The sequence below is a fragment of the Zonotrichia albicollis genome, chromosome 1 (assembly GCF_047830755.1).
Source record: "Zonotrichia albicollis isolate bZonAlb1 chromosome 1, bZonAlb1.hap1, whole genome shotgun sequence".
NCBI classification, from domain to species: Eukaryota; Metazoa; Chordata; class Aves; order Passeriformes; family Passerellidae; genus Zonotrichia; species Zonotrichia albicollis.
Window position 1 is genome coordinate 79966025 of NC_133819.1, and position 24920 is coordinate 79990944.

Genomic DNA, 24920 nt, shown 5'->3' on the forward strand with positions numbered 1-24920 from the left:
TGTGATTTGTTAGACTTAGCTATCTCTTGTTCCAGGCAGATTCAGCTTGTATTCATGAACTTCAGAATGAGTTTTTACACTTTGAAATGGAAGGTTTTCAATACATGGGCTGACATTAGCAATACATTTCAAGCTACACTCAGTGCACACTGGGGTGGGACATTTGTTCCCACTGAACACATCTGGGCTATTACTCATTCCCAGACATTAAGGTAATTTATCCACATCCCACTGATGACAGCTTGGCATTTGTCCATGAAACAAGAGTATCTGAGAGGCCTGTTCAATATTTATCCTCGCAACAAATGTTTATCACCTTCATAGGGTATTAATTTGGGTATTACATATTTAATAAATCCCCATTTACTCTGGCCGAAAAAAGGGTACTTCACTTTGTTTATCAATTAAAACACTTCTTAAAAAATGCAAACACTGTCTCTGTAAATAACAGCCCCTAATGACCTATCCACCATTTCCACTCATTCATAAGGATAAATTAGTTTTCCTGTTCTCTTCCCAAATTCTCATGCTTTCTGCAACTGTTTCTAGGCTGGCACTGAAGCAAAGCCCTGGACATATCATGCCTCACACCCTGAAAGGTGTATTCTCCACATGACAGGACAGCCCTAAACTCACCATTTAGGTCAAACTAGGATTCAGCTATGCTCTGTCACTCTTCCAGTGGAAATGGTAGGGGTCAGTCTCTTCCCAAGTACCCCCTGGATGGGTTAAATGCTGTAGTTAGGGGGCTGTGTGTCACCATTTGCCTGCTTCCCCAGCTGACATGACTCAGCTCCTGCCACACAACTTCAAGAGCTGAGACACATCATGCTCTACAAAAACCATCAGAGGCCAGCAGCTGTGCCCTCCTGTGCACTGAAAACACAGCCACTGCACAGTTCGGCTGACTGGCCTCGCTCTTTTGCTACATCTCTCTGTTCTGCATTTACCTTCTCATCAGCACACCTTGCCCATCTTGCCCCAGGCATGGACAAATGTAGTGGCCCCACTAGAAGGGAAAAGGGAAGTCATCTGTGACCAGATTTGCTGCAGGCTGGAGCTGTACTCTCCTTTCCCAGGCCCCTTGCCTTGTGCAGCAGCAGCAGTGGGAGCTGGGGTGGCTGCAGGGCTGCATGCTCTCACTGCTGCTCTCTGTGAGCCCAAGGCCAGCCCTGTGTCCTCTCAGGAGAGGCACTGCAGGCAAAGCCCAGTCCCCTGGGTGCTGCTGGATCTGAGTGAGCCCCTGCCACCAGCCAGGGACAGGCCTGCTCTGCAAGGAAGGACATCCTGAGCTCCTGGCAGTGGGCAGACTTTCTTACCCCATTAGTGGGGCCTAAGGATGCCCAAATATTCCCTCATTCCCTCCTTGCACAGCTAGCAAGTCAACAGTGTGAATCAGCTGGCTGAAGAAATCACAGATAAAGGCCAAAGGCTCTTCAGTTGAGTTGGTAAATGGCCAAGGTAGCGCAGAAAAAACAAAGTTATTGATGGAAAGGGACAAAGACAGGAACTTGGGCTTTCACCCTGGCTCTAGTGAGGACTTTTCACTGACTTTGCTCCTCTGTGCCTGGAATCCCCTCACGCTTTATGCAGTTAGATTAGACTTTAGATTCTTGGATCTTTTTATTTTTATATACAGCTGCCTCTTTCTGCACACATAGCATATCACAAGGACCCTCTGCTCTTCAGCAGAGCCTTTTAGGACCTACCTAAAAGGAACGCAATGTACTGTAATATGGCAGCATCCTCACTCAAAACTATCTGGATAATACTAAACTTGTACTAAATACAAATCCAGAATTTTATGCTGGCTTGAATACAACTATTTTGATAAATAAAGATATGGTGTAGAAAAATATATGCAGATTCAGTAATACAGATTTTCAGTAATACAGATTTTCAGTAATACAGATTTAGTTTCAAGGGTAACACGTGCATCTTTTGAAGCTCTGGTTCTAATGCATGCATTCAACTGCCATCATTTTGATTGAGAGGGAATTTAAAAAAGAAAATATAAAGCCAATGATTGAGATTTTGGGGGTTGATTTAGTAAGGAGAAAACGCCAAATATTTTTATAGAGCCTTTCTTTATAAGAGTAAGGCATATTTCTAAAAAAAATGATCATCTAGATCTTACAAAGAATCTTTAGACCATGTAGCATTTTAGCTTTGGCTAGCTTGGGCCTCTCTGCTTACATGAAGTCTTTTTCAAACTGAGCTGCCATTTGCTCTTTCAGATTTTTGTTTTTTCCTTTTGTCCAGTTCAATTCCAATTCTCAAGTGGTTTCACAATGACGGAACAGTTCTACTCAGCCAAAGTGGAAGACAGCCAAATACCCAGATAAAGAGATTTTCAGATGAGCTGGGGGAAATTCATTATGCTGAAGGTACATCATTATTGTCAGTAGCATTTGGTAAAGTGGAACAGGCAGTAGGTAATTATTAATCACAGAAACATCAGCACTTTGTCTCCTCTATGCAACCTTGCTTCCTCTGCTTTGGTTTCTCTGAAGTCACACTTGCTCTGGGCTATAAGTCTTGGACTAATGCTGTACCTAGTGTTTCAGCATCAGCAGTGATGGAGAAGTTTCCTCTGTAAAGCTAAACCAGAGATGCTGCTGTTATACAAAAGCAATCAATAATGCTATTTAACATAGCGTTATTTTGCATTTAGCATTACATAGTTTTTCCACTCACATTAAAAAAAAATAAATTATAGACTAGCTTGGGCTGGAAGGGACCTTAAAAGTCATCTAGTTCTAATCCCACTGCCATGGACAGGGACACTCTTCACTAGGTTGCTCGGAGTCCCAGCCAACCTGGCCTTGAACACTCCTGGGGATGGGACATGCAGGTTTTTTCTGGGAAATCCATTGACGCTTACAGCTTGATGGTAGCTGGAAAAAGAAATACAGAAACATACACCTATTACCCTGAGCTCAGAGCCAGACCCTGATCATGAGAAAAGAACAAAATCATGCGGTGAAAATTTCCCTATGTGCATACTGCAGATCCACTAGCTGGCTGCTGTTTTGAAGGAAGCTAGAAGACTGAAAAACCTAAATGGTGGCATGTACCAAAAAGGGAAAAATTGAATTTCAGTAGTGACAGACAGGGCACAACTCTGGCTTATTTAACCCAGATAAGGCTTACTTAGAAGATAAAACATGTAAATGTCAGAGAGTGCATCAGTTGACCTTGCTGCAATGAAATTTGATCTTAACAACATTTACCAAGCATTTAATAGCTGCAAAAAATCCAATCACCCATATACCAGCTACTTTGGGACAGTGAAATTCTTGTGCTACATCAACTATGCTATGCTTTTCACGTTGTTTGAACTTACCTACATTCAACCTATAGAAGTCAACATTATTAGACACAGATTGTAATTGATGTTCTGATACTGAAATTCTATTATTTTTTCATGCACAGTGGTCAGAAACTGATTCATCCTGATGGAGCTCACATTTCAGTAGAGGAAGAGATAAACTATCAGGCAGCAGTGGATAACAAAGTGATAAGAGATGTGCTGTGGCCTTCCTTCCCTGTCACCATAAACAGTTTCAAGCAGACCTGTGAGCTCCAGGTGGTGCAGAGAGGAATTTTGCTGCAGATGACAGGAGAATGACAGAAGAACAAAGGAGCTCCATTCAGTAATGTTGTTCTGAACCAAAGCTCAAGCTTTGCAGTCTGCAAGCAGATCAAGTTACCTGATGACTAAGGGGTTCCTCATGAAATCTGGACTGGGTTCCCAGTGTACATGCCCACATCTGCTTATGCCTGAAATCTGAAAAAGAAACTAATCTCAATAAAGCACAGTATTGAGACATATGCCACAGCCATTTTGTCTGAAAAGAAGAATTCTCTCATTATTGGCAGTGACAAAAACCATAGAAGCAGCATAGAGCATCAGCACCAGGTGAGGTGGTCCACAAAGTAAAGGAAAGCATATGTGTGCCAAGCTGCTGCATAATACAAGGGCTGGAACCAAATGTAGATTTAGACTTCATCAAATCACAGCAGGATTGTCTCAGTTAAGACATACAATTAATTCCCCATAATCAAGAGGAGAGAAGGATAAATCTATTTTTTTCCCAAATTATGCTTCTGGATGGCAGCAGTGTCTGCTCTCTCCTCTGTAAGAATGAAGCAATAAATAATGATGCTGTAAAAGACCTCTAAAAAGACAGCTCCCCTCTTCCCTGCATTCCCAGTTTCTGTTGCAGTTCAGAAGTAGGCAAAGTGATATCCAATTTGTCCAATAAGTGTTTTCTCCTATAGAGCTGGACATAAATGAATTTGGATGCATAAGAAAGCCCACTGTCCAAATTGCATGCAGTTTGTTCTTGAAAAAATAAAAGAAATTGAATTATGATGTTGTGCAATGCCCCCTTCACATTAGGTTAATTAAGCCAGTACCATTGGTTGCACGGGGATGAGATATTTTTTGCCCTGAATAAGCAGGACTGGAAGATTTGGGCCTTGCATCTTCTTGGGATGATCAGTTAGAGATGAAAAATCACAAAGGCAGTGAGTGCTTGTCTGCTGTGACTGAGCTTGGCTTGACAGCTGGCCATCCCAATGCTCAATGTGCTAATCACGATAAAAGCAGGGTAATTAATCAGAGCACAGCAAGGACATGCCCCTTAACAGTGCTGAAAGCAAGCAGAGGAAACCTTCCCACGTTACAACACATACTTTTCTTCCCTAGAGAGCTTTCGGGAGACCTATTATGGAAATGTTTACCTCAGTAAGGCTGAGGGGGAAATGGTGCAGTGACACTGCTGATGGTGATAGCCTTGAGGTTTTGCAAGGGAAGCCAGCAGTTATCTCTGCAGAGGGACACCAGCAAAAGGATTTCCTACCTCCTCTGTGATGGGTCTCATAAACAAACTTACATCAGAAAAGAATACACAGTACACATGATAATAGCATAATATGCATAATTCAGAATACACAATTCACAATACACATAATTGAGGAACTGACTTGCTCTAGCAAGGGAAGACGTTCTCCTTTTACAGTCAGAGTGAATTGCATGTGGTTAATAATTAGAAGACACCTTTTGGTCAGATGCAATAATCCATGGAGTTAAAAAAGGATTGCTCTTAAGGCACAAGAGATTCCTGCTAATACTTCAGGTAAAAAGCTACCACATTTTAACATCGACCAAGGCTACTTACCAGGATTCCATTTTTATATTTGGTAGAAATACAGTATCTACTTTAAGGAATAAAAAACCTGTTCAAACAAAGGCCTGGAAATCATCTCTTCAGCACCTCTCTCTTCGGTAAGTCACCAAATGTGCTCAGAGGATTATCTGGGTGAAAACTCAAGATGTGCTGCAGCCCTTCACGCAGCCCCCAGAGCAAACCCTGCCTTGGTTCCTCCTTGCACATGTGGAGCTCTGCCCCAGGCACAGGATGAGCAGGAGGAGCAGCCTGGCTTTCCAGAAAAGGGGCAGGGAGTCTGCCTGAGCGTTGAGGGCTGGCTCTGCTCAGCTGGCACAGCACTGGCTGGGAGAGGAGCTGGTCTGAAAACTGGACACTCGAGTGCAAACAGTTGTGCTAGCTCTAGATATTGCTGCCTGTGGCTGTGTGGACTCCAATGGGATAGATTTGTTGTTTTTCTGACAAAAAAGTTACGCATACTGAGACAGAGCAAATTACAGGACTGTTTCATGTTTCACCCAGAGCCTTGGGCTCCTACTAAACCATTTACCTAGCTATAGGAGGATTTCCGTGTGAAGAATCACTGGATTCATAGTTTCTAAGGCCCAAAGGAATAATTGCCACAAGCCAGGTGGGTGTCCTTTAAAGCCTAGACTGCAAAATGCAGGACATGAGTGGGGACCTTGAACAAAATGCTCTCTCTTTTATCAATAAGGAACTGAGCTTGGATCTTCTACAGAAAAAATAAATTCCATTAAGACCATGCAACAAAAATGGTAATGGATGGAATGTTCATTAGCTGATGAGAGAAATAGCAGGTAACAGCTATGGAAGGGAAGTCTCTGTCCCCAGAAATAAAATAACATTGTTTTCATAATGGCAGAAGATACCCCAGCTACCATGAGCTACGCTTCTTTTCTGAACAGAAGGTTTGCACTTAGCCATGTGTTAACTCAGAAGATGACAACTCACAGAAAAATTGCATGAGGTAGTAAAAAAATCCAGTAACAGGGAACTGCCTGCTGGATTGTTATGAAGAATTGCTGCGACAAAATGTTCATTCTGCTAGGCATGTCCAGGAGCATCAACATTCAGCTGCTCTCCCATTGTAAAGCTATCTAGGAATGCCAGCTGCCACCTTTTCTGAGTGGTGATGGAACATATTCAGCCATGGCAGGGGTCATGTACAGAAAGCATGTTTCTTCTCACATATATGCAAATGCCTGTGCTTTGCATATATGGCAACAGCAAATTTAAAAAAAAAATAGAAAGGAAGAGTGGGAATGCAGTTGGAAAGGAAGAACGGAATCATTTTGATGCATCGTACTTAGGCAGGTTATCTGAGCATTTCGCACATGAAATAACCTGCATAAATACTGGTTCCAGGCAAGCCCTAAAGATGGAGTTACTTAACATCACAGAAAAGAAAATCCTTACCCCAGCAGCATCACTGCTGCAGTCAGGCTGGCTCTGCTCACTACTGGAACGAGCACTCAGAGTCAGTTTTCCTGGGTGGGATTTGTAGGCAATTCGTCTTAGCCCAATAGTAATTCACAAAGAGTGCATTTGGAGAGGAGAAGCCCTGAGGGCTTTGCTCTATGTTCCAGAAGGGAGGATGTCCCGGGCAGGGATGGATGCGGGTCCTTTCCCGCAGATGGAGCCCTCGCCCCAGCGAGCAGTCGCTCCTTGGCTGAGCCCCAGCGCGGGGAATTCCGGCTGCAGCCCAGGCGGGCTTCAGCTGCTCCTTCTCTCGGTTCTGTCAGACCGAGATTTTATGTTGACTCCGGGATTTTTGCACCAAATGAGCTGGTTTTATTTGCCAGTTCCAGGAGAAGCCAGGATGGTGGGGAGCTGCAGAGAGGGCAGCTCAGTACCAGCCTAACAGGGGATCAGGAACACGGGGGGAATTCAAAAGAAGTATGGAAGCAGACTTGTCAAGTAACTTTGTTTGTTGAGGATGTTTGTTTGTTGGTTTGTTTTTCTCCAGAAAAAAAAGTTCCATTCTGCAGGAATTGTAAACTCTGACGGTGGTTTGATCCCTTTTCCTGTCGTTGCCTGTAATTAGCCCCCAACCACCCTGCAGGACTCATTTATGGATATCTCTGCACTTGTCCAGGTGAGGGGAGTGCTTCTGTATGCCATTCATGCAAGAGGGAAAACTGAGTGCTTGAGCCCAGCAAGCCATGATTCGTGGAACAACCCAACACAAATTTGTGAATGAATTTTTCCCTAAAACACTTCAGGTTTCAAATTTTGTTTTACCCTCAATTAGGAGAAAACATTTTTTTTAAAAGTGCTCATAGAGTAGGGCTATACATCCAAATGAATCACACTAAACCCAGTAAAGTGATTCATGCTGATGAACTCCAAATGTTTTACTTGGAAGCTGATATCATTTCACTGAATTGTTTTTAAGTGGTTTTGTTCAAAGAGTGAATGGAGACATTTTTTGGAGGGAAGTTGGTCAGGCTGGTCAGAAGACAGGTCAGACTTGGAAGGAAGGGAACATAATACAGGTTTTATCTAAGCCAAAATAAAAGCTTCAGCATTTAAAAAAAAGTTTTAAAATAATTTTGGAAATATTTTGGTTCTGTGTCAGTGACACTGATCTAATTTCACAATTCACAGGGAATTAAATAGTTTCATCTGAAAAACATTTTTTTCAAGAACAAACCCAGCAATATTTTTGATCCCAAAACACCACATTTCTTGGCTGCCAGTGCAGCAGAGAACTAGATTATAGTACAGAGACAGATGTTATCAATAATAGTAGGCCAAGAAGTAACTCTCAGTATGAGAGAGTCCTCAGTATTCTGAATCTTGTCAGGCTATGAGGGAACACAGGAACATTCCAGGGAAATCCAGAGCAGTGACATTAGGTAATGTCACTACTCAGAGAACATGATGAAGTCAAATGCATGTCCTGAATGCACTGCTTTCACACTGGGTGAGCAATGAGCCCCCACAACTGTAAAACTTTGTATGATGCTTTTAAAATGTTTAATTATTTATGTTATAGAGCTACAAACTTCATCAGTTTGGAACTGAGCCTCTCAGATTCTCACCCAAACCTTGTCTTGAGTGAATCTGACAAAACCAGGTACTCCTTTCCTTGAAAAGCCAAAGAATTCCAGCAAACCACTGTATGCCCTCTGCAGCAGAGGGAAATTGTTCAGGCTGCAAGGATCTGCTCAAGGACCATTCTCTCCAAACAGCAGGTCTTTGGAAGAAGTCTTCCTTGCCCTCAGAGGTACTGCTTTTCTCAGCAAGGCACAGCTGGCAGAAGGTCCTCAGAACAATTTTGCAAGATAAAGGATACAGGAAGAGTCTAATTGTCAAAATTGCCATGAACACTTAGGGGCCATGCAACCAGAACACTTCTTACATCTATTACATTTGCTATTTGGCTCTTGTATAATTGAGTATTTTAAATATAAATAATCTTTTCATATCTGATATTATTTTTCCTAGTGATTTATGAGAATGGATTCTTATACACACCACAGCTTTTAACCTAACACTGTTGTGATAATATGTGCAATATGTGGCTTTATTTAGGGTAATATCTACTACTTAAGTGAAATATAAATTGGATCACATGGTTCATTAAGAGAATTTAACCTTATTAAAAAGGATGAAGAAGGAAAGATGGGAAATTTGCTCTGCAGAATAAACCCATTAACACCTTATTCTTACAAAATACTTCAGGATAATCTTTCTGCATGGTATGAAGATGGAAAAGGCATTCCTAACCTCTTATTTTAATAGGCAGAGTTGCTAGCAATGAGAGCTGATACTGCCTTCAACAAGTATCCCAAACACTGCAGGTCAGCAGAAACATTTATCATTTTCACATGAATCGTTCAACTTGGGTAATGATCCAGGATGCCTCTTCTGCAGTAAAACATTCATGCACAAAAGTAAATTAAATTTATGCTGTCATCAGCTGCCATGTTTCTCCACACAAACCAGTCTTTACTTGCAAAGGACCTATCAACTGTTTTAGCTACCAGAAAAAAAAATTGGGAGATAACATTTGGAGGATAGCTTTCAGCATTTAGTAGTCTGAAATCATGGAAAGCAAGCTCCTCTTTTATATGTGCAATTAATGCTTTATAGGAAAATCTTCCTAGTTAGGCCTTTTGAGTCAAAAATTAAAAAAAGAAAAAGAAAAAGAAAAAAAAGACAAGAAAAAAGGGAGGTATTCTGAGACATCTTCAGGGTTTCTCCTAGGTGGAGAGAAAATTTTAAATTAAAATGAAGCAGGTAGGGTGTAAAAGCCAGCACCAGTGTAAAACCTAGAAGCAAGGAAAATGAGATAGGAAAAAAAACCCAACAAAGCAAAAATATCTAGGGAGCAAACAGTAGACAGAACAAAGAAACTATTTAATAGCAAATTCTTTAGGAGAGAAAAACAGGCAGTAGTGTAAATTGCCATTACCTTGTAAAACATCATGCAGGAATAGAAACCCAGTATAACACTTGCAACCCCTTAAAGGTGAACTTATGTCTGAGTGAGCTGCAAACAGATGTTATGCAGCTGCTGGAACTGGCACTGCAGTCTGTACTTCAAGAACTCAGCTGGGCTTCAGGTTTTCATCCCTCCCTCCCTCTGGCTGCCACACCTGGGATGTGCAGAAGAGGACAGAGAGAAAGGAGGGGACGCACCGACCTCCCGCAGTTTGCCGTGCAGATGTCCCCGGCTATGGGGTGAGGTTGGGCTGTCCCACAGCAGGCCCTGGACAAGCCCTGCAGTGTTCCCTGACACCATCGCTCCCAGCACCCCTGGCAGGGCACCCTGGGCTGCACAGCATCCCCACAGCTGCACGGGACTGGGGAGGAGCCTGGCTGTGACTCCAAGTGTGGCTGGGTCCCTGCTGCTGCCTGCAGCCCTCGGGCCCAGCATCAGGGGCTGCTGCTTCAGCAGCTAAGGGGCAGAACCAAAGGAAGTGCAGGGTTATATCCTCACAACTGTTTTAGGTATTAGGATGTTCTCTGTGACTTCTAGACTGGGACTCTACATTTGTGCTCATTTAGCTGGGGATGAAACCAGTGCCACAGCTTGAGATGACTTCACCTTTCAAATCCCAGAGACCTTCAGCAAAGCCCAGGCAGTAAGAGCTAAGATGTCTCAATTTTTTTCTTTTTTTCTTTTTCTTTTAAACATCAGAAACATTTTGGTTTTAAAAAGGAAGCCCAGACTGCCCTTTCTTCAAGAATAAATATTTGCACAAAAATTGTGGCAGACAACAATACAAAATTATCAAATCCTCACATGACGGTAATTTCTACACTTGCCTGCATAGTCAATCATTTGTGGTTTGTTTTTTGTGTGTTCGTGGCCCAGCCTGTCTGGCCTGAAGCACAGACATTTTCCTCAGAAGTTTTGGAAGCATCTTTGCCCAAGAAGGGCAACTAAAGGCATTTGAGATGCCTGTGACGGCATTGCCTGGCTTCCCTCAGCCACAGCAAACAGGCACAAATCCTCCTCAGGGACCGTCATCCCAACATCCTTCCATGGATGTCTCAGACACCCTTGTGCATCTCTAATGGCATCCAGCATCTCTGTTTTGTCAACTAAACTGAGCCTTTGGTCTAACACTGATCCCAAAACTCTGGCCTTCATTAATGTAAATAAGGAATGAATGTAAACCTGAAAATGTGTCACGGATCCAAAAATGTGTAGATTGCTCTACAGCGACAAGCCTCCCTGCAAACAGCTGCTCTGCACTGATATGGTTTTCCCCAATATGAGTCTACATTTACATTAATCTTAAGGGTATTACTGGCAGAACACCTTAAAAAAAGAAAAGCAGGCTGAGATTACACAACAAGAAGTAATTATCGATGACCCTAGAGAAGAATCAGAATATAGCTAAATATTACTGGTATTTTTCCTACTTTTTCTTCATGCACTAAATGGCCAAATTGAGCAAAGTTCTTAAACTCATGAAATATTACCACTCTGTAGGCAAATTCTGTGGAGAAAAGTAAGTGAAGACCAGGAGTGTTTGTGGAGAAAAGTAAGTGAAGACCAGGAGTGTTTCAAATACTGTCTCAGTACTCCAAAGCCAGAACAGTAATTCTGTATGCACTTTTCTCATTTTCTTGGTATGGGTGGCTTCAGTCCTTGTTCAAAGCAAGGACTCGATAATCTCATACTGCCATAGTTTCCTATTTTTCTCCATGTTTCTCTAAAAAAAAACTATTAAGGAAAGAGTTAAGTTCTCCAGCACTCAGGTCTTGGTTCAGTTGTGCATTTACATGGGCACATTTGGGGCATTTGTCTGAAAACCTGAGTGTACCTTGACATTCAGCCATGAGAAGAATGGAATAACTTTTTCCAATCTTGGCAAGACAAGCACACTTAAATCAAAACAACTTAGTCATATTATGAAAGCTGAAACCCTTGCAAATTTATATTCCTCGCTGTGTTTGGGTATTTGTGTGGGCCCAGGGCCAGAAGTAGGCAAAGGGTTTGAAGGAGCAGAGAAGGGACTCTGTGTTGCTGATGACTCTGTGTTGCTGATTTGGAGATAATTTCTGCCTCCTCCAGATGAGTCTGGGAAACAGATGAGCTGGCACTTGGTGACAGCACAGTTTCTGTCAAGTGTGTTGTGTCCTGCCTTTTAAGGGAGACTTAATTCTGATGCCAAACATCGCAGCCAGTTTGACCAGACTGAGTGGTCAACTGCCCTGATACAGCTGCTTGTGTCTGACACATGGCAGGCCTTGCTAAAAATTAATAAAGGGAAGCAGAGATACTTAAACTTTTTTGACTCAGCAGAGGCTCGGGGAAAATTCTGGTCTTGATTACAAAGATGCAGTCTTAAAGAAATCAAGAGGTGTCTTGATTTCAAATTCTCCCTGTAGATGAGAGGAGTGAGAGAGACCTGGAAAATCTGTGTCTCTGTGACCAGCTTCCCAAATTGCAGGAGGTGGAAAGAGGACGAAATACTCTCCTTCCCCTGTTCTCTTCAAAATACAGACATACTCTCACTAGAGCCTGCAGCTAAAGGGCTTAAATATGCAGAGTACCAAGCCCTCATCAAAATTTCAAGTGTCTACTTCCATGAGAATCAATAGATGAGAATCTTTTCTCCTGAGTGGATTGGGTTTTCCAGTCTGAAGCACAAGGATTTCAGAAAAGAGGGTGATGAAAATATTTGATTTGGAGAACCTTGAGCAACTCTGAATATGGGCATTGCAAACAACAAATGAACATGTGTTCTGTGTCATGGATCTGCTGAGACAGATACCAAATCATGAAAACAGCTGCTGACAAAAAGGTCCATGTAGCTGAACAGTCTGGCTGACTGTAGCCAAAACCCAGCGCCTAGAGAAGCACAAGAACAGAGCAAGCGCATTTTCCCGGCACAGCCTGCCAGGCTCCAAGACTTGGTGCCTCAGGCATTTCCTGAGCCAGAGGTTGTCTGTTGTACTTAATAGCTGCACACACGCTTTTCCTCTACAAACTCGTCCAGTCTCTTCTTAAATGATATGAACATTTAGCACCTACAACACCCCACAGCAGGGGTCTAAGGCTCTAACAAATGCAAACAAAGAACTATTCTAATTTGCTATGGATCTCTTACCTACTGGTTTCACATGATGCCCCAAACTTCTTTTTCCTCCACAGTTATTCATGGTGAACATTCAATCCCTTCATCCATTCAGCCATCCATGACCTTTGTCACGTGTGTCTCATCTTGCCATAGTTAACTCTTCTCCAGATAAAGCACCCTAGCCCACACTGGCTATCAGCACGAATAGGCCTCCAACGGATAGTAAGAAGAAATTTTACAGTAGACCTATGAAATGCAAATAGTAAATGACAAGAAAATGAAGGTTTCTCATTGAGTCAACAGAGAGGGGGAATTGTTGGGATTCATAAAATTAGAGGGTTTTGAGAAAGTGGTTAAAAATGCAGGCCTCAGACAGCAGACTTGTGAACATTGCTAATACAGTGAAAAGTTTTCTAAGCAGTAGAGCAGACATGAGAAATAGAACAATAAGCTTCTGTGATGTGTCTTTATAGGTTGCAACAAGGTTATTTAATGTATATCTTTAGAAAGTTAGTATGAATGAGTGTCTGTGCTTTGTCTCTCATAAACGAGCCATTGTGTTAGAAAATAAGACCCTATTGTGTTAACTACCATTACGTGTGTTTCATATTATTTGATAGAATTTCTGTCAATATGTTTTGCTCTATGTGTGATTGGCTGAAACCTAGGCTGAGATGGCTTTATGCTACCCTGTAATGTGACGCTTCCTTGGCATTCCATTTGAATCAGAGAGCTGTGAACGTGCTGTCTCCATTGTCCTAGCAATGTACTGAGACTGATGTGTGAAATAAACAGCTCACGACACTGATTCGGATTGCCCAGTCTCTGTTCGTGCTTGTATACAGTTGCCGCGGCAGGATGCCAGACACAGAAACCATTCCCAAAACTTTTTTGGTGCCCCCAGCTCCACAGCCTGACAGGTCCCCCTTGTATTTATTAATCCTTTGGTTTTCTTGTAGAAAAGCTGTGTTGGTTCTTCCCTACAGCCTCATTTATCCATGCGCTCACTTCATGTAATCTTTATGATAATTTTAATTTATCCTTCAGCTTCACAGGACCACATTTTTTTTTTTTTGGCAGGGAAAGGGGCTGCTTTGTAATGCTCTCAAATCTAACCTGCCAGAGATTTATGAACTCCAAAGTTCAGACTGCAAGGTCGTCTTGTGTCTTCATCAATTTGCCTTACAAAAAAAGTAGACCAGTGTTAAGAAATCAGACACCCCTGTGTTAAGAAATCAGACACCCCTCTGATCTGAAGATAAGCCAGTCTCAGTGTTTTTGGATGAGGTTCCCCTACAAAGGGTAAACACCAAGCAACTCTAAAAGGCCACTACTTAAAAAAACCAAACCAACAAAAAAAATACCCTTTCCTTCTCATTTTACAAAAATAAATTTAAAAGTCTGAAGTCTCTCTTTACGTGTCTCTGTGTTGCATCTCCAACAACCTCCCCTTAGCTTATGAACATGGTCACCTTGGCCTTGTCACAGCTCTCTTTGCTGCTTCACAGAGCAGAGTAAACTCTTTAGAGAAAAATCTGTCTGGGTTGGATGCCAGGAAAGCCCTTTCTGCAAAATGCACATTTGTCCCGTTTCTGTCCTGGGTTTATGACAGGTCTCCAGCAGTCCCTGCAGTATGGATACTCCACCAAGAAGACTTTCCTCTTGTAACTCCAGCACAGTATGGTATTGGAGTGACCCATGTGCCAAACCCCTGACATGAGGCCTGGCACACCCCAGGGCACTCCAGAGTCCTCCCTCCCGAGTGGCCAGAGCTTCCCTACCTCTCCAGCCTGGATCCACAGGGAAGGATGGCATTTCCTTTTCCATTCCAAATGTGGGATGTTGACAGTGGGGTTGCTGCTTTAGGACTGCAGGGCCCCTGCACACACAACCATGCAAGTGCTGTGAATGGCCAGCAGCAAGAATGTACTGCTGCTAAACTTTTGCCAGACTTTCCATTGCATGTCAGGCTGTTTCAAGCAGATACATTTCTGGGATATTCTTCTCCATCCTGAGAGATCAAGTGACCCTGTGTGGCTCTGTGATTACTGCCAATTTCCAGGCACTTGCTTGCTTGAACTTTCCTTTCCTTCTGGTTCTCTGGAAAATGCAGCAGGTCCCACCATGGTGGCACCACTGCTCTCCTGCCCCTGAAAAGGGAGAGCTATTTGTGGTGAGCAAATCTCAAGGAATGGAAAAGGGAGAAGCAACCACATCTCAGAGGGAACAGCAGCAGGGATTCAGGTTTTAGCACTGAGAGAAGCTGTCAGCCCAGCTGGGAGGTGGCAGCACCAGAGATGATGCTCTTGGCCAGTTCCCACTAAGATGTAGCTGTTGGGATGGATCTCCAGCATTCCAGCTGCTGAGAGAGAGAGGGAGGACAGGAAGTTGTTGGAGATTAAAACGTAAAACACCAAAAGTTCACAGTCACTTGGGGCACAGATACAGAAAGTCTGGGTAATTTCTCTGCTGTTCAGGTACAGGAATACAATGCCAGAGAGGACAAAAATTTCAATGGTGCTTCCCCAGCAGAATCACTGAGGTATGACCTGACCATACACATCATGGTAGATGTATACCCGATTTTCTACTACACTGCTTTAACAAAGCAGATTTTAATGGCTTCATTATGCAGACCACTTTCCCCCAGATAATTCAACTTGTAGTTCCACATTATTCCTTTAAGGAAAAGCATCAGAAACTATAATCTTTGCTGACATTTGTGCATGAACTTCTCACCTCCACTGAGAATCATCAGTAAGATCTGGCCACTGAGTAACTTGTAGTCAATCCCCTCAGTTAATCACCTGGATTGCCTGCCAAGTAAATGGCCTTACTCACCCTATTAATACTGAGACATCCGTCATTTGAATTATTCAGGACAGTGGAGGTGGAATACCTCAGACTATCACAGAAAACTATGCAACTCTATGAGGACAGAAGAAAAAAGGAAAGGACAGCATGGAGGAAAGGTCTTGACCCTATTACCTTGCCCAAAGCAGGTGCCCTAGTGCCAGTTTGGTCCTGTCATAGGGGCCAAATAAAACAGAAGATGCTTCTTGTAGTCAAGGAATAAGTCACTACAAAAGTACCAACACTGCTGTGGGTGGGTATTTGAAGACCCACAGCAGCCACCACCCATGAAAATGCAGGCTCTGACAGATGCTGTGTCACACACACCATGAGTTAGCCCATTCTATTCCCATGCTGAAATGCAGGTAGTCACTCTGCAGAGTCATGCCACAAAAGACCCATCAACAACTGTGATACCACAGGAGATACATGATCATAGAGCAATCAAATAGAACGTAATTCAAGCCCAGAAGAAATCCCTGTTCTTGAAAGTATTTTCACAGCACACAGCAAACCAGGAACAGAAAACTAGGGCAAAATTGGGGTATCAGAAAAATAGAAATAGTTGTAAATATTTAGAAATATTTTTGCTGTTGTCCTGATAAAGGCTTAGGACATATCCTTTATAGGACAAGTGATTAAGATGTGAAAACACTTGATAAGGCTCAAATTAAATTAAATTATAAATTATACATTAACTACACCTATTTTTCATAGCTAGAAATTCAATTTTCCCAAAGCTCTGATGTCTGTCTGCTGAGGCAACTGTGTGAATGGAGTATATTGAAGAAGTAACAAAACATCTAAATAATGGACATTTACTTGTTTTAAAAAAAACTATTTTAAGAGCCATCAAAGATAGACAGTGAAACACGAAACTGTTAAAATATTCATTCATTTTGGCACAGATCCCTCTCAGCATTCTTTCTACACTTTACAAGATGACTTTTTCCATTTCTACCATTTTTGTGAGCTTGAGGCTACAGCATACAATGTTTCTTTAAAAAACAAAGGAAAATTAATCAATTCTTACCCAAAGAACACAGAAGCTTTAGTGCTAGAAGGAATGGCTAAGACTTCTGTTCTGCATTAAAAGTACCAGAGTAATTTAGAAAAGCCTGGAGGGGTTATTTGCTTTAAAAGATCCCTCCTTCTGATTCCTCTGGTTCTTCCTTCAATGCCTGCTTAGTAACTTTTATATTGGCTTAATATGATACATCTATGGCAAACTGGATTGTTGCACTCATAATATTTTTTAAATTTGCACTAGCAAAGCCTACTTGGAAAGACTTCTATTGGCTAGTTTAAATCTCAGTTGGGCCCCTGTGATCATCCAGAGGACAAGAGAATAATGACCTGATGTTTCTATCCAGTTTTCACAATACAAAGATGGAGGAAAAACCTGCTCTGAATCTGCACAGCAGGGTGCATGAAAATAAACATCCCTCAGCTATTTCACAGAGAAAATTGATTTAATCTGTTTAATAGCATGCAGTAATGCTGTTCAGTCAAATGTGTTTTTGTTAGGCTAAGTTTGAATTCTGATGTCTGCAGCCTGGCAGTAACTTGAACCCATGATTATTATGCCCTTTAACAGTCTGCAAAAATGGCATGAGTCTGGGTTCACACTGGTGGCTGCACCTTGGCAAAGCTGAGCAGCTGGTGCTGCTGACATGCAGCTCCAAGAAAGAACAGACCTTACAAGCAGACCTGCCTTCCTTGTTCTTCTCACCAGGCACCTCACACAAAGGTGTAAAGGCAGGAAAAAGACACTGATGCTGACAACCTCTCAAACCTTCATATATTGGTAAAATCTATACACATCTGCTGGTAAAGACTTTCTGGCCTCACAAAAAAAAAAAAAATATATATATATATAAAAAGGTAAATATTGGATGCAGTAGATGCAAAATTACTACTTTAGTTTTGGTTTCAAACTTCAGGCATCCTCACTGAAACAGTCTGTAAGCATTTCTCAGAGCCTGTGCCAAGGGAGTGTACTGTATTTAAATGAAGTTAAATTAATTTTGTTTATGTTTCTCTTCTTACCCCAAACTTCGTTCTTCACTATTTACTTCCTCTGGCCCAACCCTCCCTGCTCAACCAGTCAAACCCACCTCTCTTAATCCCAGTCCCAGTTTCTTTGCTGAAAATCATTCAATCTCTTATCATTTCAGTCACAGTCCCCCTTGCCCAGGAAATCTCCTTCATGCTTCTTGTCCCAGCTCTCAAAACCCCATCTTTCAACCCTGTCCTGACTTTCCAGGCAGCTTCCATATAATTCAGGTCATTTCCTCCTTCACACTGCCAGAGTGATAAACGCCTCTTAGCTTTGCCAAATCTCGGCCTTGCCAGACTACAAGCTCCAGAAGATCTGAGCATGTCCCTTTTCTCCCTTGTTACAGAGTTGGAGATGTTCAAAGACATGTAGTGCAGCTAAATTTAGGTGAAACTTACTGGGAGATCAGGAAGACACATCCTTTTCCCAAAGCTGACCTCCTGGCAAGGCTCACGCTTTCACTCTGAAGGCCTTAGAGGAGATGAAGAGCAATGGACCATTTTCAAAGGAAAGGTCACCTGGAGTTTAACATGAGCAAAATGACATTTCCTCCAGCTTTATTTACAGAACCAGATGAACCATTTCAACTAACATTTTCAAAGCCCAGCATGGGAAGTTTCAGCATGAATAGCTAAACGGACAAAATGACAAAAAACTGAGGGTAGGTTACTTTCCTGGGGAACCCTGGGGGAAGAGGAGCCATGCACCAACTCTGCCAGAGAACTTTTCCCCTCTAAACTAACACTGGCAGCCGAGGGACAGCCAGCCTGCAGTCCAAATAATCACTGTGTTTCTTTTTAATAAGAGTTTGGACTTGCTTCAAGCCTAGTGCTAAAATTAGATATTTTACTAGCTTTTTAATTTTTCAGTTCAAAGTCCAGGAGTTTTGAGAAACCACATAAACCACTACTGAAGGTTTCCGTCTGGACCACGGTTCTGAGTTCAAGACATCCAACAGAAGCTGTTTTGCATTCTGCAGGAAGCCAGATGAGCACAGCTCAAAGAGGCAAAAGTGTTGCACTTCCCATCAGTTTCAAGCTGCTAATATGAAAAATACAGTTCTACTTTTTACAAAAGCCAAGGGAAGGATAAATACCTAGAAGCAGAGTTTTGGCTATAATCACAGCGCATGGTAGTTTGGATGTGCCTTTTCTAAGAGACCCCTCTCCAGAGGACACAAATGATTCCAAAGACATAAACAACATGCCAGCCTGACGGATGTGATTCATTGCTGCCTTTCTTTGATGAGATCACCATATGCTGTTGCAGAGCAGAAGAAGCCTCGCTGCCTGAGCCTGAATTTTATGGTTCAAGAATCACCTATGTTTTCACTCAGGAAATTTATAGTCTTTGCTAACCCTAAACTAGAAGACACATCAGACACACATTGCAACTTTTCCAGCAAACTTAGCTCCACATGGACTATTTCAGTTTTTTTTCCAGGGCAGTTTTTTTCCAGTATTTTCTGGTTCTGTCATTTGGGAAGTAGACATAGGAAAAAGGTTAAAAGTCAAATCAGGCAAGCTGCATCAATAAGTTAAGTTCAAATTTTCTTGAAAGAAGTAGCAGTCTCAGAGTACCAACTCAGATCACTTAAGACTATGTACTTAAAAACATTTGGCTTAGAAAAATTACCTTTATTAACTTTCCACCAGTGCCCCCCAGAGAAGGGTTTCTACAGCATGCAAAAGGCAACACTGCTCCAGTAAGTGCTGTACCGTTTCAGCCATTCCATTTTACTTTTCTCATCAAATGTTAACATGTCTTTAAACCAATGCAGAGGCCCTTCTGAAATTTTTATACAATTTTAATATTGTTGTTTTTTCCTTTTACTTATACTTCAAGTTTCTGATTATGTTTCAGGGTCAAGAAGAACCACATGAGGAAAATCAAATTTTAAAGACAGAGATAGGCGAGGTCATAATCCGTAATAATTTTTTTTCCTCTTTTAATAGCCATTTACCTACCTGATGGGTTGATATGCTCAATCACTCACCTACTTTTTGAATTTTATAAGTATTTAATCTTTTCTGTTCCACTAGCAGTTAATCACTTAGTGCAAATGATGCTGCATGCTCATCAGTTACCAATATATTGCTTTATTTCTTGTAGCAAATTAAGGCTTTATAGTGAGATTTGTACAGTACAGGCCAAATTTAAACATTAGAAACTTTAAAAACCATGTAGCACTATTCACTCAATTCAACATAGCCAGAAAAGTAGCTTTTTTTTTTTTAATAAACAATTAAATGTTACTAGTGAGGCCTTATATTTCATGAGTGCAAATGGCTCAAAATCCCACCATCCTCAGGGCTCAACACTTAAATTCCTTGAGGCCATTTTTAGATAAAGGATAAACAGAGAGTATAGCTGGCTCAGATAAAATATACTGTATTACTTGCTGGAGAAGAACCTCTTATTTTAGAAATATGGAAAGGAAAACCAAAATGAAATTAACTGTCCAAGGGATGGGATCATGTCATATTAGTCACTGACCAGTAACAGTAGCAATGACAAATTCATTTTCCATGGCCCTCTTTGCCTTAGTATAACTTAATTTTTAATTCAGAGCTGATGCCATCTTGTATATTAAAAAATCCAAAATTGGAGGAACACACATAAGTTACAGGAATTTTTGCAGCAGTAGGACAAGTTCCCTCTCCAGGGACATGTCCAAACCATTGCCTCTTTTTTTTTTTAATTTGAGAGAGCATTGTTATAATTATTTCCTCAGCAGTTATGTGTTTTTCTAGGGCATATTGATTTTCACTTCATAGCACTGATTTTATTAGTGTTGTCTGGAGATGATGGAACTACTGCTTATGAAAACCAGACACAGCGCTTCCCTTCTCATGAGACACTTAGAGTGTTTGAGCTGAACATATGAATTCACCTGTCAGTCAGGCACAGGGGGCCTGCCTGAAAATATCATCACCCTTCACATGCCTGGCTTTCAGATCTGAGCATTACATGCGAAAATGCAGAGGAACAGCTGCCAGAAAATTGTGAAGAAAGTAACCCTGAATCAACCACACGCTCTGGGGAAGGAGCCAATGAGATGGGGGACTTCCAAAACGCTCCTGCTCATGCAAGAGCAAGAGTGACCACGGGAGTACCAGGAGCTCCCAGCGTCACAGGGCAACTCTGCTGTTTAATTCTTTCTTGAATGCAGCTGTTTCTCCAGCCTAAGGGAACACACAGAGCCAAAGTCTCAAAGAATCTAAATCTAATGTGAATAACACTTCAAGCCCCTCTGTCCCCAGGGGTGTTATCTAACATCAGGCTAATGTCTTTGAAGTCTTGAGATCAGCCATCTATCCTTTGAACTGGAAGGCCACAGAAAAGGGTCAGGTTTCCAAGTGTATTAAGGCACGTACTAACTTGACCTAAACGCCAGTCCCTGGTTTGCTCAGAGAACACCCAGTGGTGGTGCCAAAGGTACACTGCTGAAAAAGTACAGGAAAGGGACAAAGCCAGACTTCCTGGTGACAGCCACGCAGCACAGCAATTGGGACTGGCCCATGCAAGCTGCTCCGCAATGCCTCTGAGCCCCTCGGCTGTCCTACAGTGCTATCTCAGCTTGTTGCAGAATTACAGCAGCTTCTCAGGCCGGTTTGCTGGCTTTTCTTTTTGCCAGGCCACCAATACCTCATTTGTTCTCCTACACTCATGTGAATACATCACTGCTTATCAGAGCCAGAAGTCCCTATCTGCTACCAGAGGATGGTACTACACACGCTGGAGAGGACAAATTTAGAAATGAAGGCAAGTAGTGATGATGCACGAGTGACCTGGAGGTGGGCTTCCCAAGAGAACCCATGCATGGGCACAATCTCCAGATTCCGCAGAATTCCGCAGAAGTGCTCAGCAATGGCCAGCAGGTCTTATTCTGCTTCAAATGACTATGTTTAAGGACACTATTCAGTATTTCCTGAGCGATTACAATGGATGACTATCAGCCATATTGGAAAAAGGTTGTTGAACACAGACACAATATTGCATAGTCAGCTTTGTGAGCACAGCTAGAAATCAGATGTATTTGACACAGCTTAGTAGCATGTCCGAAGGAGGGATTGTGTGCTATTTCCTTTGGAGGCAGCTACTGTAGCCTGGGACAAGGTCATGGCTCTTATGGAAATGACACCCCACCGGGGACGCTGAGCACTCACTGCTTTTGCATTAAGGCAGCCTCTCCACAGAGGCCCACGGCACCTTAAAAAGTGATCATACAAAAAGCAAACAAAATAGTCTTCTAGAAAACCCCTCACCCAATAAGGCAGGAAAAAACCCGACTTCCGTGAGCGACAGAAAAGACAGCATTACTGATTATGGGAGCATGTGTTATTATACATCAGTGTTTTTAATACTGCATTGCAATGACAGGTGTGGGGTTCCCTTCAGAAGAAAGCAGGGTTGGTGTGCTCTATAATACAGCGCTTGCAATGTCGTTTAACGAATCGCAGAGCATCCACAGAGACTTCGCAGTCCTGCACGTTCAACATCTGTAGGTCAAAACAGTTGGCAGCTACAATCTGCAGGCCCTGCCCGGTGATGCTCTCGCAGGATTTCAGACTCAGGCGCTTCAGGTTGAAGCAGTTGAGGGCTAGAAACTCCAGGCCGGTGTCTGAGACCAGAGGGCACTTGCCGATGTCTAGGGATTTGAGTTTTGTGCAATTTTTGGCGAGGTACTCCACGCCGTGGTCCGTGATGCCCTCGCAGCCCCGCGCGTTGAGGTAGCGCAGCTTGCTGCAGTACTTGGCGATGTATCGGATGCCCACGTCCGTGATGCGGCCGCAGTGAGCGATGCTCAGGTAGCGCAGACGTGACTCCAGCTTGGCGATCTCGCGCATGCCGAAGTCGCTGACGAAGCGGCAGTCGCTCACGCTCAGTTCCTTGATGGATGTGCAGTAAATCATCAGGTAGCGCAGGCCCTCGTCGGTGATGCGCACGCAGCGGCGCAGGTACAGGTGGGTCAGCTGAGTGCAGTGGGCGGCAATGGTGTGCAGTCCTTCGTCCTCCAGGACAAAGCAGTCTGTCATGTCCAAGTAGCGGATGGAGATTTGCTTCCCGTGCAAGGGAGACAGCTTGATGGAGGCCTCGCGGGTCAGACTGATGCACGTTACTTTGGAGCAGCCTAGGTGGAAAAACACAGCGAGTTTAAGCAAGCAGTAAAAACAAAGCACACAGCAGGACCAGAAAGGCGGGTGTGGAGTGGTGTGCTGGACATGATGAATGCATCCTCACGTTGCAAGAGTGGAATCACCCTGACTGACTGCTCTGATTTGCTGGGCTGAGTCCCCACTCCAGAGGAAACAATAAATTCCACGGGAGACAGTGAAATTACTTTGAAATTGGGAGCCCTGGAAAGCAATAGACTGATTTTGTCCATATCCCACATGTGAAATGGTGCTCCTGGGTCTATCTGGGGACAGCCTATGATCTGTTACTGCAATATGAACCCAGTGACAGCCAGAGAAAAGGATACTACGTGACAACCAATGCAGTTTTTCAATCAGTCTTGTTGCTGACTGGCTGAATTTGCAAACCAACATCAGAGGCTCTTTCACCATCCAAACTCATTACAGAAAACACAACCCCGCTCCCTTTCCCCTCCTCCCCGGCCCCAAGCATTTGGAGAACAGATGTGAATCCAGCCCCAAGCCTGCAATGTGGGAAGGATGCAAACTGTGGCCCAACTGTGTGCTTGCAGAAGGGTGGAGATCTGGATAACCTAAGGAGAATGCAGAGAACTGGTGGAAGCCAACAGACTAATAAGGGCATGCAAGGACACGGACAGACAAAGAAAAGGATTGTGTCCAGTGAGAAAGTCTGGCCATGAATGGAGGTAACTAGACTGGAGGAGAAACACCAGACCTTGCAAGGAAAGACAAAGAGCTAGATTAAAGGGAAAAATACACACAGACTTTCCCCCTTTTTGACCTCAACTCATTGCATAGTGGAGAGTGAAAGCTTTTTTTGGAAAGTGTGGTTTCTGCTGCAGTGCAAACTGGCAGTCTTAGGCTTCTCAGGGAAATTCTTAAACTGTGCCAAGTTCAGCTGGGCACTTTGCATTAGCATAGCTAGAAACAGCTGCAAGAAATGAGAGTCTACCCATTAGTGATTAAGGCCCAACAGTTCTAGCCATAAATGGCTACTCAGAGAATTTCTGCAGGTTATGCTCAAAGAGGTGCCCCCAGGTAGAAATAAAAAGACCTTTTCTGTATTGCTGGAACACTGGCCAAGCAGTATGAAGTGACTCATAAAAAGCTATGACCTTAGAGCTCCATGTATCAGAAACTCTGCAAAATACTGTAGTGTGGAATTAAAGAGCATGATGATGTGTGGAGACGGCCTCCAAAACTTACATGACCCAAAGCTATACCACTTGTTATTAGGGGTTGTCATTCAGAGACTCAGTGGAAGGTATGAATATGCTTCAGTTCTTAAAAGCAAAAAGGAGAAATATCACTTGAGATGGCTGTGTGGACTCACACAAATGCTGTAAGAAGTGCGGGTCATGGACTTGAAACACTTTGCGACCTGCAACTAGATTTCTACATTCATCCTTTAAATTTATGCTGGATCTTTAATTTGGATTTCAAATTCACTTGAAGAGATGCAAAGTTTACCTTAGGCCTCACACAATTAAACGGGCAAATTGCCCACAGATCATGCAGAAGAAAGACCTTGAAGTAAAACACTCTGTTCAACAAACATCTTAAAACGGAATGCTCTTCAGACTGTTTTGGATCGGTCTATGCTCTGGAGCAATCTCTGGAAATACTTTTGCCTTCAGGTAAGTACTATATACACGCTCAGTAACACAAAGGATTTTTTTAAAGGGAAGCAGAACAATACTAATGGTGTAAAAAATTCACCTCTAGTATATTCTTTGAAGTAGGTGATACAAAATGGATGAAAGGAGTTTCACAGAAGAAGCTGGCACCTAGGCAGAGCTCTGCTGCACCTGATGTAGCTGCTGCTGTTGCATTTGGCTGAGGAGGTTGCTGGATTAAGAAGTCAGTCTGGATATTTTATATTCTGACCAGAATTCAAATTTAAATCCAGCTTAATGAGAATGATGCATCCACGAGGCCAAGGAGAACATTCTGTCTGCTGAGAGTCCAAGAAGGTTTAATGACCATAATTAGAAAGTGAACGGGTCAGAAGTCTCTCAGCAGGGCTGGAGTCACATACACCAGTCGTGCGATCACGGTTTTGTCAAGCTCAGCACTGCCATGTCTAGTTACTTTGGCTACACTGTAAAAC

The 24920-nt window shown here is 42.7% G+C and overlaps 1 protein-coding gene across 1 annotated transcript in view; it reads right to left on the reverse strand.

The window, feature by feature from the left end:
* Positions 1-19822: 19822 nt before the first annotated feature.
* FBXL7 (F-box and leucine rich repeat protein 7) overlaps positions 19823-24920 on the reverse strand; it is a 176351-nt gene continuing 171253 nt past the window's right edge. The window contains exon 4 of the mRNA XM_074545494.1: positions 19823-22785. Coding sequence (XP_074401595.1) covers positions 22049-22785 — 737 coding nt within the window. The 3' untranslated portion in view covers positions 19823-22048. The remainder of the gene's footprint in view (positions 22786-24920) is intronic.